We start from the raw sequence: 14,432 nt of genomic DNA on the forward strand, positions 1-14,432 counted from the left end.
CAACACCAATCCTTCCCCCTCTCCTCCCCCTCTTCTCCTCCCCTCCCCTAAACGCTTTGCATACACCCTCCCTCTCCTCCCCTCCCCTTCCCTAAACGCTTTGGATACACCTTACTATGATTTGTCTCTTGGCATCTCTTGGTGTGGAGTGTTGAAATTGAAGGGAAAACTCACTGAATGCACTATTACCAAGTTCCGCAATTCCTTTCTATGGAATATAGTTATATCCAGCACACCAAAGTAGTGAAATTGAGACACAAGTAAGGACCAATTATGAGGGTTGTGGAGTTTGATACGACCAAGAACCAATTCTTAGCTGGTGATGCATTACAAATTAAATTATGGAAAATTAGGTTAACTTTTTTTTTCTTTTTAATTATAGTGACTAATGAAAATGCCTTTACATTTATGTAATACCCCGAAAAATTCAAGGTGGATTTTCATATTTTAGTGAAAAATAATATAATTGTGGAGATTGATTATGGGTATTTTATCAAGTGATTTTGGATTGAGATTATTAAATTAAGTGGAGTTTAATTTCAAGTTGGACAAACATGACCAAAATACCCCTATGTGTGGATAATTACCAAAATACCCTTGTAGAAAGAAAGTAGGAGGCAACGTGTAAGCCAAGCATTTCTTCCCTCCTTCAGTCTTCCCCCCTTCCCACTTACAGTCTCTTCAAAAATCTGATTTTGGGATGAGTTGTAAACCTATGGTGGATGAGTCACCTAGTCTAAAAATGGTGACTCACCTAGCCTAAGAGTCTTTCTTATTCTCTTCCTCCCCATTCATTGAATCATCACTCTTTCTTAACTTGATGACTCACCTAGCCTAAGGCTTTTCAATCATAAATTCACTCTTATCCTCATCATTCATTGTATCATCCTTTCTTCCTCATTCACCTTAGTTTCATCCTTATTCTTCTATTGTTCCTCTTCACAATCCAAAATTCGTCACTTCCTTGGAGCAGCTGAGAACTCAAATTTCAGAAGCTCAAATGAGAAACCTTTCTTCATAAAAGTTGTTCATTTACGTGATTCCTATAACATACTCAAATTTCAGCTCAATCCAACTAGTTTAGGCTCTGAAACGTTGGTATGATCACAATAAGATTACCATTTCCTGATTTCACAGCAGTATGCTCGGTTTCAGTTTGTTTCTGTGATGTCATGTACTCAAATGACTTTGGTTCCTTCATCAAAGGTGTTTGAAATGCTGTCTATTATAACATATCAAAATTTCAGATTGATCGGACTTCTCTAGCCACCTTGGGAACGTTTAGAGTGGAACTTGTTTATAGTCTTCAACCTTGGTTCCTTCCCTCGTTTTCAGTCCAAAACACTCATTTCAAAAGCTCAAAACACTATGGTTTCTTCATGATAGTTACTCCAAATTCTCCCCTTTATAACATGTCCAAAGATCATCCAAAAGTAATCATTATAACTCTTTGAAAATTGGTATGAACAAAACTTGTTCAATTGATTATGTTGAATTTCTTGTTATAGATGTGTACTTTCTCTCAAATGGCTTGTTCCTTATCATTAAATTGCCCAAATTAGCCACTATCCTCTCAAGTAAATGATTCTTTGAAGGCTTGAAGCTCATCTTTTTATTGTCTCTTTGAGTACTAGTTTTAAACCAAGTGTGGTTAGAATGCCTCAAGTATTTATATATCTTTTGAAATGTGTTTTTGTGAAGTTCTAGATTATTTTGATGTGATTTTTGTTCCAATTTCATTTTGGGGTTTTGTTACATCAAAATGAATATCTCAAGGGTTATTTCAAAGTTGGTTTTGTGCCATTTGAATTTAAATTGATTTTTTTGTGAAATTTCAAAGTAGAGACTATCCTTCTGGAATTGTTTTGATTCTACTGCATACCCTGTTTTGAAGTAAGTGTTTGAAGACTTCCTAAACTTGGATTTTCATGAAATTTTAGTATGTTTTACTTTCTCGTATTTTCTTCAGATCTGGAAAGTTTTATCCAGTTTGGTTGTAAATTGTAATTTTGGTGATTTTTCAAAATAAAGTGTACAAACCTGAAAAAAAAGAACGTTATGCAGCGTAGTCTGTTTTTGGTTCCTATTTTGACATGCTTCCTTAACCCTAATTTTTATCAAATTTTGACATCTTTAATATTTCTATATCTAGTTGTGATATGGAAAGTTTTACATTATTTTAATTTAAACTCAATATTTAGTGAATTTTCAAAGTTAACGTGTTCCAACCCAAATGTTTAGCAAAACTGAAATTTTAGTCTTAAATTGATGTTTTAAATTTTCTTTATGAGTCTAGAGCCGAACCACCTGATTTTAAACATCCCAAAGAGTAGAACTATTATAGGAGGGGAATAGATTAGTTTTTCCTTAAAGCTTGGTTCTATGCTTGCTTGGATGTGAGGTTAAGGGAGTAACAATCGGGTCAAACAACTTGTCAAGTATATTTCGGGGTTTTAGGTCTACGTGCGCTAGTAGGACACTCAACTTTGTTTCCTTATTTCCAATGAATTTTAATCAGTCAATTATCTTAATTAGGTGTTCTACTCTGCGTACTTTTAAGGACGAAACTGCACAAGGTTAAGCTAGCTGGACATGAGGTAGGGTTTCCTGATTTCCCGATGATTGGGCTATATCACTTTAAATCTTGGTGCTTATATATAGTACTATAAATATGAATATTATTGTTGCTTTGCTTGGTGAATACTATTTGATGTTATGTGAATATTATTGTTGATGTTTCTCCGTGGATATTATTTGACGTTGAGTGAATATTATTATGCATGTGATTAAGCCTGGAATATTATTGTTATTATCTATATTATTATTCTGCAGAGATAAATGATGTTTGCGCTGCATTACATATGCATCATAAAGACAGTGGTGTTTGGGGTGTGTGTGTTTGTTGTTTGAGGTATATCTAAGAGGTGGGAGAAGGCCTTAGATATATCTAAGTAAATTAAATGTGGAATATATTCAGGTGACGGGAGCAGAGCTTGAATATATTAAGGTGATGGGAGCAGGGCCTCTAATGATAAGTGAAAGTTGAGAAATTCGTAAACTAAAGAAAAATAAGTTAAGGGACGGATGGGCGCTAGTTCATATTTTAGGGTATTCGGAGCCACAGTGGTAAAACGCATGGTATGGGACATGCAGGCTTGTTGCCCTAGGATATGAATTAGTGGAGAAATTTTTGTAGGGACCTGGTACACCAGCCAGCTAGTGTACCCACCAATAGGAATAGGACACGTGTAATAATTTATTTTAGGCTTTTAACTATTTGTTCCGTTACCAATCTTCCGTTAGTCCTTTAACTTTGTCTCCATTACCAATCTTCAGTTAGGCTTTTGCTGTCTTCCCCTTTTTATTTCTCAATTCTCTCTTTTGTTCTCCAAATTATCGAACTCCCCCTTGTTAAAATTCAAAGCACAATCTGAGCAAAAGAGAGAATTGAGGAAGATTGGGGTCAAACGGAGTTAAAAGGCTAACAGAGTTAAAAGTTATTGCAATTTTAAAGCTAAAAATAAATTATTACACGTGTCCTATTCCTATTGGTGGGTACTGGTGTACCGGGTCCCTACAAAAATTTCTCGAATTAGTGGGATTAGAAGGGAGTGAGTTCATGGCATCACCACATATGCAAATTTATTTTATCTGGTATGATTGCATTATTTATATATTTTGTGTTGGTTGATGCATGACACTTTGATTAACTGTGATAGCTGATCTTGAGAGGTTTGACGGTACTCTACTGGGCATTGGAATGCTCATACCCTAATAGATTGTGCTGGATTAAAGAAGAAGTTTGAGGAAGCGGGTTTCAACTAAGCTGCTGGGCTTTTGTTGTTGATTTGTGTAATTAATATTCGTAAGTAGTCAACCGTTTGTTAAAGATCTTAGTGTGTAGTTAACTACAAGCTACTGCGACTCTGATTTTGTGTTATTAAGTAAATTTTTATTATTTGTGGCTCATTTTCTCATCATATCATGGTTGTAGGATTTTATTCTTATGACTATGGTATGACTCACACCATGATTCGGGAATATTCTTTATTTTCGAATCGGGTCGTGACAATTTATGGTGTGTTTACTAATCATGAATAGAAATTCTCATCAGGAATTAAATTCCACTTATGGAGGATTCCTGCGTTTACTTCACACCAAGGAATTGAAAAGTAAGTAGGGCCCACACAAACTTAGGAATTGAATTCCTAATTTTGGAGGAATTCAATTCCTAGGTGGGAGGTGGTATTCTAATTCATGGATAACTAACCCATTAGGAATTCATCTTTTTTACCCATTATATCCTCACACAATTTTTAAAATTCCAAATTTGTCATCTACTTTAATCCTATAACGAGGACATTTTAGTAATTAGTACCACACCTACCCCAATTCCATATGGTTTAATAAACAACTTCAATAAGAATCCGAAATCTAACTCCCCTCAATCTATATGATTTAGTAAATAACTTTAACATGAATCCATAATATAATTCTCCTCAATCCAACTTCTCATCAATTTAATTCATCCTCAATTTAATTTCTCCTAATCCAATTACAGATTAGTAAACATGCCATTAACAAAAATTTTAACGAAGGTGGACGTAGGTGCTGGATTGCAACACTCTACAAAATTCAGGTGGTTAAAAATAAAAATAAAAAGTTCATGTGGTAATGATACACATGCTTTAAAGTTCATATGGTAATTATGCAAATTTCACTCTGTAAGGGGTTGAGAGGAGACCCGTAGTTTTGTGATACAATGCTTTTGATTTGAATGATATCCATAATTTTAAATCTATTGTACAAGTGTAAGGGTGTACATCAAATTTCCACTACGAATTAGGTTTTGGAAGAAACATAGAGAAAAGATAAACACAAAGAGAAGAGAAAGAACGTGAGAGATGAAAAATGAGCGAGTTTGATGCCCCCACCGACCTCTATTTTTCTTTGGTTAGTGATTTTCGCACTCTCATTTTCTCCTTCTCCTTATAAACTCCTTCTCTTGTTTTTTCCCTTGATTCTCCTTTGATTGTGCACAGGTAAAAAAGGAGGATGAAAATCACTTCCCAACCTATTAGTAAGTTTAGTCCACATTTGGTGGGTGAGACTCGACTGGACTATTTCAATTAAAATAGAGAAAAGACCTGGTCCTTGTTTGGTGCGATGAAATTGGACTTATTAAATCAAATATAGCAGCCCATTCTCAAGTCACGACCCAATAGAAACAAAGCCCATGTTGATGTTTGAAAGTATGAACCGACCAAAAGTTCTAGACCCAAACTGTTAAGTATTTAGTTTCCTTTTTTCTTTTGGCTTTTCAATTTTTAATAAATAGGAAAAAGAGATAACAAAAAGAAGAAAAGCTACCCCGCGGGCGTCGACGTCGGGATTCAGGACGAAGAAAGAGAGAGAGAGGCGAAGAGGGTTTGAAACTTTGAAGCTCAGCTGATCGCGAATTAGGAATTTCTTCCAGATTGCTTGAAGTAAGTTGCTTTTCCTCCTCTAGATTGTTCTTTGTAACCCTAACCCTAACCCTAGATTCCATCTTTGGAACTGCTGGAAGAGTAAATTATGAGCCTTTCTGTTCTATCTATTATTAATGGCGATAATGTTATGCTTTCAAACATTGGTGATGAAAATTGAATGTTTGAATTGCAGAAGCGTGGGCGTCGATGGAGGTACAGACATGTGGGAAGCCCATTGACTCGTTGCTCGAGAAGGTGCTCTGTATGAACATTCTATCTTCCGACTACTTTAAAGAGCTTTACCGGTTAAAGACCTACCATGAAGTTATTGATGAAATTTACAACCAAGTAGACCACGTTGAGCCATGGATGACGGGGAATTGCCGGGGCCCGTCCACCGCTTTCTGTCTGCTTTACAAGTTTTTCACCATGAAGCTCACCGTTAAGCAAATGCACGGTCTCTTAAAGCACGAAGACTCTCCTTACATAAGAGCGGTATGTATGTATGTCAATTCAACATTCCATACTTATTTTTATGTGTTGTTTTCAATTTGACAAGTACCATGTTCCTCATTACAATGTTTTGTGCTATCTACTTGCTTAATCAATAATCATTCTGGTTTTAATTTTGTTTTCAGGTTGGGTTCCTCTACTTGAGATATGCTGCAGACCCGAAGACTCTTTGGAATTGGGTTGAACCCTACATTAAAGATGAGGAGGTAAATGAAGCCCTTTTCATTGCTCTTATTGACTTATAATAGATTGCTTATGTATTTAGTTTTCAAAATTTTACTTTCTTATCATATCTGTGGAGCTACTTTGCTTTATAGATGCCAAGCATGCCCTTCTTTGTAGTTATCAAAAATGTTATCTGGAAAGGACTTTTTCCCTTCTGGAATGGATGTTTATGGTTTACGGAATCTGAATTGTGAGTGATTCTCTGGTGCAATTCTGCTCGAATTTATCAAGGTTTTTGAATTTTTTAAAATTCTGGTCGAAGTCCTTTGTTTCTGAAAATTATAAAGCTGCAAATCCCCGTCTGTTTTCTGATTTTGATGGATTTGGACATCTCTATAACTTTATTGCTTGTTGTATACCCAAAGATGAGCTGTTTACAAAACATACTAACCATTTGTCTGTGTCTTAATTTCCATGGCATGCAAATGTGGTAGTGGCGAAGTTGCTACTACATGGAGTACATACCTTTAACTGTCTAAATCATAAGATTTTTTAATTCTTAGTGCTCGACGTGACTGAAACAACGAAGATTCGATTCTTAAAGGTGTTGTGCTGTTTTTTTCCTTCTTAATTGTGGTTGATTATAACTGCTTTGTATTATTTTGTTCTGCCTTTTTTTGGTGATCAAAATGAAAAGTCACCCTTTATTACTTATAATTTGGCAATGGTAGTTCCTTCTCCCCAACTTTGATAATTTTAAAGATTCTTAAAGAAACAAAATTAAAATATTAATGTAATAACAAAATTTAAAGAAATAAAAAATCCATTGATCATCCCTTGTGCTTATCTTTTTTAATTCGCTGTTCTTTCTCAATTTAATTTTGTCAAAGGAGTAGCATGAGCTTTAGAGAACTTATAAAGAAAAACAAGAAGTGCAGTGACATAAAATCTACAGTTCATAATTCTTTGATTTAGAGTCTGACTTGGAGTACATTCTTTCAGGTTTAGTTTGACCCAGAAACAAAATATGGTTGATATTTAATGGGAAGGTATGCTTGCCTAGTTTTAAGTCCATTTGGACTCTGCTTGGAAGTGAGTGAAAACGAATATGATTAGGTTAGATTATAATGTGAATCATACATTGCATTGGACAAATTTCCATTTGTATGTTGATTCGGACATGTTCTGAATTAGTCCTGAATGGGCTGTGTTCTGGTCGGCACTACTTCACCTTCTTATCTCAACATGACATCGTCTGTGCACCCCCGCCCCCCCGCCCCACTTTCCATGAATGACTCCATTTCTTTCCTTGTATACATATACATCAAATCTGATATTGAATGTCTTGAGGATTTATTTGCATTTATACGAATGGGCTCTTTCTGTAATACCTTTTGTTATTCTCTTATGATATTTTTATTCTCTGATTTCAATCATTGCTGTAACTGTATTTTGTCCAGTAAATATAAATTCTTTTTACTCTATCTGCTGTCTATGGTTCTAATATATTTCTCACTAATGCAGATTCTATGACACTAGTCACTTGTTTTCCTTAGTTTTTATTGTTATATTAGCATTTTTAGTTTATTCTACTGGAGTTCTTCATTGTTGTGTTGGCTTTGGTTTCAGGAATTCTCTCCTGGTTCCAATGGACGGACGACAACTATGGGTGTATATGTGCGCGATTTGCTTCTTGGACAGGTTAGTTTCTTTCAAGTATGCTTTATAATTAAAATGTTATGGCGTAAAGAATTGTATCCTGTACCCCCCCTCCTCCTCCGTCCTCCCTCTCTCTAGGATGCATTAAGTCGGTTTTTCTGGCCACAAAAGACCAAAGCTTCATAATGCATGCGGCATACACTTTCAAGTGTACTATACTATATATAGAATGCTGAAGAACCTAATTCTACTATATACTAGTATTTCACCACCCAAAAACATGACACAATATATTCCTTTAGCAGGCCAACTGGGAGCTCTTTGTCATCCAAGATAGGCCCATTTCTCTCACTCCAAAATATTTTTTGATAAATTATATCTGATTTGTCTTGATAAGTTGGATATTTTATGCGCGTTTAACTGCAGAAGATTGCAATAACAAAGTACTAAACTCTCCTTGATATTGTTTTATTTATTTATTTAAAGCTAAAAGCCATGACAGCAAGGAAATAAATTCTTCAGACCCTATAAGATTCAATTACACCATATAGCAGAAATGTAGGGCAAGATCTGTTGCCTAAATCTGAGGCAAGCTCCTCATTTAAAACCAAGAATCAAATTACATGTACATTTTCTTATCAAGTGACATTACAGCTATTTACAAATGTTCTTGACAAAGTTGTATAGTATTAGAGGCTCTCTATTTGCCAGCTTTTCCTCTCAAGAGTTATCTGTTGATAGGCCACACCTTGTGCAAAGGGATTGGAGAAAGAGTTTGTAGTAGGAAACAGTGGTTTCAGTTGAGTAGCAGAAGAAATGTGTTCTCAACGTGCTTTCAATACACACTTACACACATGTATCAAACTTGAAGGCATTGTATAAAATACTCTTGTTCATGCTTCTGGGACAGTACCTTCAAATCTTCTGCCTAATGTTCCGACAATGCAGTCCTTTACAGTCACAGTTGCTGTTTTTCAGATTACAGTGCGATTAAGATCTGAATACATGTTCTTCTTGGCGCTTTGAAGCATGGTCTCAGAATGCTCTACTGTTTAAGGTCCAAATTTAACACGTGAAAAAGCAATAGCATTTCTTCCCAATTTGAGTTTCTCCATATAGAAACTGTCCAAGAGTGTTAATGAACTGTTAGTTTGGTGTGTTCAAAGCCACAGTTGGATGATGATATATTGCTTTGCTGTTCATTATAATGTATATGCATGTATATAAATATGTAATAGTTTTTCTAACTGATCATAGTTGATAGCTTTGTACACCTTGTGCATAGTTTCTGATGCACCTTAATCAGACAACACATAACAATAACATGCAGGAATTTAAATACTATGTTGTCCTCATAACACTTTTATTGCTATCCTTGGAGAAATGAATTAACATTGTATATTGTGCTATTGCAGTACTATTTTGATACCCTTTTCCCCCGTATCCCTGTTCCTGTGTTGCGGCAGATTGTAGCTCATCTGGAGAAGATGAAACTCCCCACTAAACTTTCTGGCATTACAGGGGAGGCTACCCGTCATGGATCTGATGACACAGCCCGACGCCCCCCTTCTGTGAAAGCTGCACTTTCGGTTTCCTTTGGTCAACGTGCCCCACATCGTGCTTCAACAAGGGACTCATCACCTGTTCGTCGTACATTACCGCCACCACCACCTTATGAAAAAGCCAGCAGTGATGATCTACGGACCCATCGCAGCCAGAGCCGTGAGTATTCTGACAGAGAATATTCGGACAGGGACAGGGACAGGGACAGAGGAAGGGACCGGGATCGGAATCGAGAAAGAGAAAGAGAAAGAGAAAGGGATAGTGATCGGGATCGAGAAAGATACAAGGAACGGGAGCGGGATCGAGACAGAGACAGAGCAAGGGAGAGAGTTAGGGATAAGGAAAGGGAGCGAGAGAAAGATAGAGAACGAAGTTCTGATTATGATCGGAGGTCCAAATATACAGAGAGAGATAGCCGAAGAGACCAATATGAGAGTAGCCGTGATGGCGGTAGACATTACCGTAGGAGTAGGAGTCGGAGCCGCAGTAGGAGCAGGAGTAGAAGTAGGAGCTTGCAAGCTGGAGCTGCACTTCATTTGAGTCCACAAAGAGATGTAAACAAGGATAGAACATCTGCATCTAGCAATCTGGCAAAACTTAGGGATCTTTATGGTGATGTAAGTGAACAAAAAGGGGATGCTAGTATGGATAGGATTCCCAGGATTGACAATGGTGGTGAAGAGGTGATTAGACTTGGTGGTTCTCGATGGAAATAGCATCAAAAGGTGGTTTTCTTCTATCTGATATCACGTTATTCAAGTCTTCTGGCCAGATGCTCTTTTGATCATCACAAAAAAGAAGAAAATATTTCCCCATGTTTTCTTCCATCTGCAGCATGCTAATGTCGCACTGCTGCATGTATACTAACATTATTCAGAATTTCAGTCTTACAATTTATTCACATGCTCCGTTGCTGGGCATATGTTAAGTTTGTAACATTATGTAATAACTCAAGTCTTTCATTATCATCTTAAGTTTTCCGAGTTCAGTTTGTGTTAAATCTTGAATGCTTGATGGTTGGCTAAGCCATTCGTGCTAGTTGCTACTGCTACTTTGAAAGCAGAAAGCATTCCAGTTGTGCAGCCAGATTACTATCTTTCTTCTTTTTTCGTCCGTTGAATTTCCGATAGGTTGCCATCAGGAGTTGTAAATAACTGGATGGTGTTACTACTTTCATATATGGTTATCTTCATATCATTGCTCGTCACTAGTTTCTATCTTTATTTAGTTGAGAAATTGCCTCTGAACTCTACATGACATTTAGCTCAATGTTAAGTATTTGCAGGTACATCTGGTGTATCGGGCCTTGTAGCAAACTTATTTTAGTTGTATTTGACTTCTGATAAAAGGCAGAATATTAAAGCAAAGAAAAATGGTGAAAGCAGCATCAAAATATGAAAAGACATCTTCTATGTTCTTACCGAGGTAGGTGCTAAGATGTCACAAAAAAAAAAAAAAAAAAAAATGTTGACATTACATGAAATGGAACCGAGGAGAGATATCTTCCCTCCTCAGTCCGTACCACCAGCAGTAGTTGAAAATGCCTCTATCTATGCCCCACTGGTGACTGGATGCTATTACTTTATCATTTTATAAGATACCCTTCACGATAACACAAGTGGGTTTATCTCTCAAGGCCAGAACAAGGGTTGCATTCAAGAATCAATGAATATTTGGCCACAACTCCACCCTGTCGCTGTTGGACTTTTGCACTCTGGGGAAGGCTTTATTTATTTATGCACTTGTACAAACAAATTGTACCTTCCAAGCCTTCCATAAAATACACCCCCTTCTCTTCCTTCTCTTCTCCATCTCATCTCAATCCAAGTCTCTAAACACACATTACAACAATTCACAATGGCTTCACCTCCAAATGGTTTGGCACACCTCTCCCTTGATGGTACTACTTACTCACTTCTATGCTATCGAAATCATATTCTCTTGCCAAATATCTCACATGTATATTATCTCTAAATCTAGACTATGCATTGATGAGAACCCATCTAATCCGTAGTTCAGATTGACAGTCTCACAACATAATATCCTGCCGGCACTAACCCAATTTAAAAAAAGAAAAAAGAGAACTTTTTCGAACCTTTTCTATGCATTCAACTTCCATCCATCAATCAAAACACTGATTTTGGCTTTTTGGTGTGCTTAATTTTTCTGGGTTTTGCTTGGTAGATGGGGCTGAAGCAGCTAGAGAGCACCTACTGACAGTGGACATTGGAGAAGCCGATGGGGACGTGAAATTCCGGATACGAAATCTGACCAAGAAATCAGAGACCACTGGATGCGCCATACTCAATGGGTTGAGCTTGGACATACCCAAAGGCGTGATCGTTGGGGTCATCGGCCCCAGTGGCAGCGGCAAATCGACGCTGCTCAGAGCTCTCAACCGCCTCTGGGAGCCTCCATCTGGGACTGTCTTCTTGGACGGCCATGATATTCGGGACCTGGATGTTCTCAGCCTCCGGCGCAAGGTCGGCATGCTCTTCCAGCTTCCTGCTCTTTTTGAAGGTACCCATTTGAATTTTTGATCCAATCTCAACTCCAACTACCAGTCTCTGCCTCCTCTCTCTGTTCAACCACAATTTGTTTTTATCAAATTGTTGAATTGCTAACTAGTAACTTCTGTTAAACTCCTTGCTTCATTTATACACTATTGACTTGGTTGCAGTTGTTGGGTTGCAAATTGATTGTGTTGTTGGATTGGTGTGATTGGTTGATTGCAGATAAGCTCTGCTCATCCTCATCCACCATTCTTCCTTGTGTAATTTCTATTTTTGTTTTTTATTTTATTTTGGTCAAACACCATTTTTTCTTATCCATGTTGTGTTTTGTTTGGGCACTCATATTTTTAGAGAGTGATTATAATATAAATTAGATTGGTTGTATTATATCCTATGCATCTGTCACTGTTGGTGTAAGCATTCCAATTTAAGCTCTTGCATATTTCTGACTTTTCATTTGGGGTGGGGTGGTTCAATGTAATCCTTTGTCACATTTAATACCCAATAATTACTTTTTTAAGTAGTGCCTACCAGGACCTAATTTTATTCTAATGGGACCTAAACAATGGTGCTCTCCACACCCTCTATAGATATTTCTATAACTGTAGTGGTTATACCCATTATGTCTTATTACTTGTCTGGTGTTGAACAAGGCTCCACATGATCAGAATTAGACACTAAAACAACAGATCAAATGACATTTGGTTGATTGTAACAGCACTCTTTTTTTTTTTTTTTGAAAGGAAAAAAGTATTACAAAGAAGATCCATGCCGGATCTGATGACCATACAAATCAAAGTTAACTCTATTACTAATATGTACAGGAAGGCCTTTCTTGGTGAAGGAATCTGATACCATATTAGCTTCTGGAAAAGAAACCTGAGTATACTCCTGTAGCAAGTACCTGATTGTAACAGCACTATAATGCATTCATAAGATGATTTTTTCTCTCTCCATGTCTTCCTCCTCCTCAATCATCAAGACTGAGATAAGATTTGGATATTAATTGAGTTGAGATAAATATGTAGTCTCATTTACCTACCTAAAAATATGTAGTCTCATTCATAACAAAGGTAGTTGGATAGGTTCAAGGGATTTTCTGGTATGAAGTATTCACATAATTTTCTCTAATTGGTAAGAATTTAAAGTGGGTCATTTCATCCCTTTATGATATGTAAGATTGGTTCACGATCCCAAGTGTTTGTTCAATTGTTCAGGCACAGTTGCAGACAATATACGTTATGGTCCTCAATTGAGGGGTAATAAGCTGACTGACCAGGACGTCCACAAGTTGCTGACCCTTGTAGACCTTGATTCTTCTTTTTTCAGCAAGACTGGTTCTGAAATGTCTGTAGGTCAAGCCCAAAGAGTTGCACTTGCTAGGACCCTAGCCAATTCACCTGAGGTAAACAGCTCCTATTTGATTTAGAAGAAAAAAAAACAACTCCCGTTTACTTACTTAAATATATATTTTTTATATAAGCGATATTCTACTTTAATATAATCTAAACTACAAATGGAAAAATTCAAACTCTGTTCAAACTCGGGCACAGAGTGTGAAGCATATCATCTTTAGCCAACTTGACTAAGGCCATATTTGCAAACTCCCCCTTTTATTTTTATTTAGTGTTCATTTTCTCAAGTCCATTTGGCCTATTATATGCTGCCATCTTGAAAATGTCTTCTATTCTACTTGGGTAGGTTTTGCTGCTGGACGAGCCTACCAGTGCCTTGGATCCAATATCAACAGAGCATATAGAAGGAGCTTTAGAGAAGCTGAAGAAGAAACAGGGCATGACAATTATAATGGTCTCACACAGCATCAAACAAATCCAGAGGATTGCTGATATAGTGTGCCTCCTTGTGGATGGGGAGATTGTTGAAGTTTTAAAACCAGATCAACTCTCACAAGCCCAGCATCCTATGGCACTAAGGTTTCTTGAACTCAGCTCTTAAGTATATGTCCCAATGTTGCACACACAGTATTTATATAGCATTTGCTTGAAACTTCTGGAAAGTACAAAACTTTCCTAGTAACTCTGGTACTTGTATTAGTTACTTTGATCATCTTTTTCTGAGGGATCTAAGAACTATTTCAAAAATTTGTATCACACTCAAATTTCTTGCTTTAAGCTCCCCTCATATATACCATAAATACCACATATATATACATACACTTAATATTTACTTTTCTCAACTGAACAAGTATCTAATCTAAACTAAGACTGGGCTCTTTGCATGGCTGGTCCAAAAGAAAGTCTTGAAAGACCAAGAGGGTTGTTGCTGTCTTTGCTTCTTCTTGTTGTGCTTGGGGGCTGGCTGAGTTTTTGTTGTTGTTGCCATGATCATCATCTCCTCTCGCTGAGCGTTGCTTAAAATGTTCCACATAATCTGTACATCTTGATATCCACACATTTGTACATCATCTTGAAGCTTTAGCAGACCGCCTACTCCGCCACACTCACCGCCAACACGCCCTGCAACATAAACACAAAACTTGTTCAAATGACAATGCAACAGTTCCTAATGTACTCAAAATCAATAGTTAAAT

General features: G+C 37.0%; 2 protein-coding genes across 2 annotated transcripts; both read left to right on the plus strand.

Annotated features, from left to right (window-relative positions):
- The first annotated feature begins 5,330 nt into the window (after positions 1–5,330).
- On the plus strand, positions 5,331–10,356 carry ATSRL1 (PRP38 family protein). Its single transcript, XM_021960204.2, has 5 exons — positions 5,331–5,486; positions 5,662–5,963; positions 6,107–6,187; positions 7,776–7,847; positions 9,221–10,356. The coding sequence occupies exons 2-5, from the start codon at positions 5,676–5,678 to the stop codon at positions 10,082–10,084; spliced, it is 1,305 nt and encodes a 434-aa protein (XP_021815896.1). The 5' UTR covers positions 5,331–5,486; positions 5,662–5,675; the 3' UTR covers positions 10,085–10,356.
- A 489-nt stretch (positions 10,357–10,845) lies between these two features.
- On the plus strand, positions 10,846–14,031 carry ABCI17 (non-intrinsic ABC protein 3). Its single transcript, XM_021960214.2, has 4 exons — positions 10,846–11,268; positions 11,553–11,888; positions 13,099–13,286; positions 13,583–14,031. The coding sequence occupies exons 1-4, from the start codon at positions 11,226–11,228 to the stop codon at positions 13,835–13,837; spliced, it is 822 nt and encodes a 273-aa protein (XP_021815906.1). The 5' UTR covers positions 10,846–11,225; the 3' UTR covers positions 13,838–14,031.
- The last annotated feature ends 401 nt before the right edge of the window (positions 14,032–14,432 follow it).

The sequence above is a fragment of the Prunus avium genome, chromosome 1, assembly GCF_965620075.1.
Source record: "Prunus avium chromosome 1, drPruAviu1.hap1.1, whole genome shotgun sequence".
In the NCBI taxonomy this organism is placed as follows: domain Eukaryota; kingdom Viridiplantae; phylum Streptophyta; class Magnoliopsida; order Rosales; family Rosaceae; genus Prunus; species Prunus avium.

Coding starts and splice junctions, on each gene's coding strand:
- ATSRL1 (XM_021960204.2), top strand. CDS start 5,676: ATGGAGGTACAGACATGTGGGAAGCCCATTGACTCGTTGCTCGAGAAG. Junction 5,964..6,106: donor ACTCTCCTTACATAAGAGCG/GTATGTATGTAT, acceptor TTTTGTTTTCAG/GTTGGGTTCCTCTACTTGAG. Junction 7,848..9,220: donor GCGATTTGCTTCTTGGACAG/GTTAGTTTCTTT, acceptor GTGCTATTGCAG/TACTATTTTGATACCCTTTT.
- ABCI17 (XM_021960214.2), top strand. CDS start 11,226: ATGGCTTCACCTCCAAATGGTTTGGCACACCTCTCCCTTGATG. Junction 11,269..11,552: donor GGCACACCTCTCCCTTGATG/GTACTACTTACT, acceptor TTTGCTTGGTAG/ATGGGGCTGAAGCAGCTAGA. Junction 11,889..13,098: donor GCTTCCTGCTCTTTTTGAAG/GTACCCATTTGA, acceptor TCAATTGTTCAG/GCACAGTTGCAGACAATATA.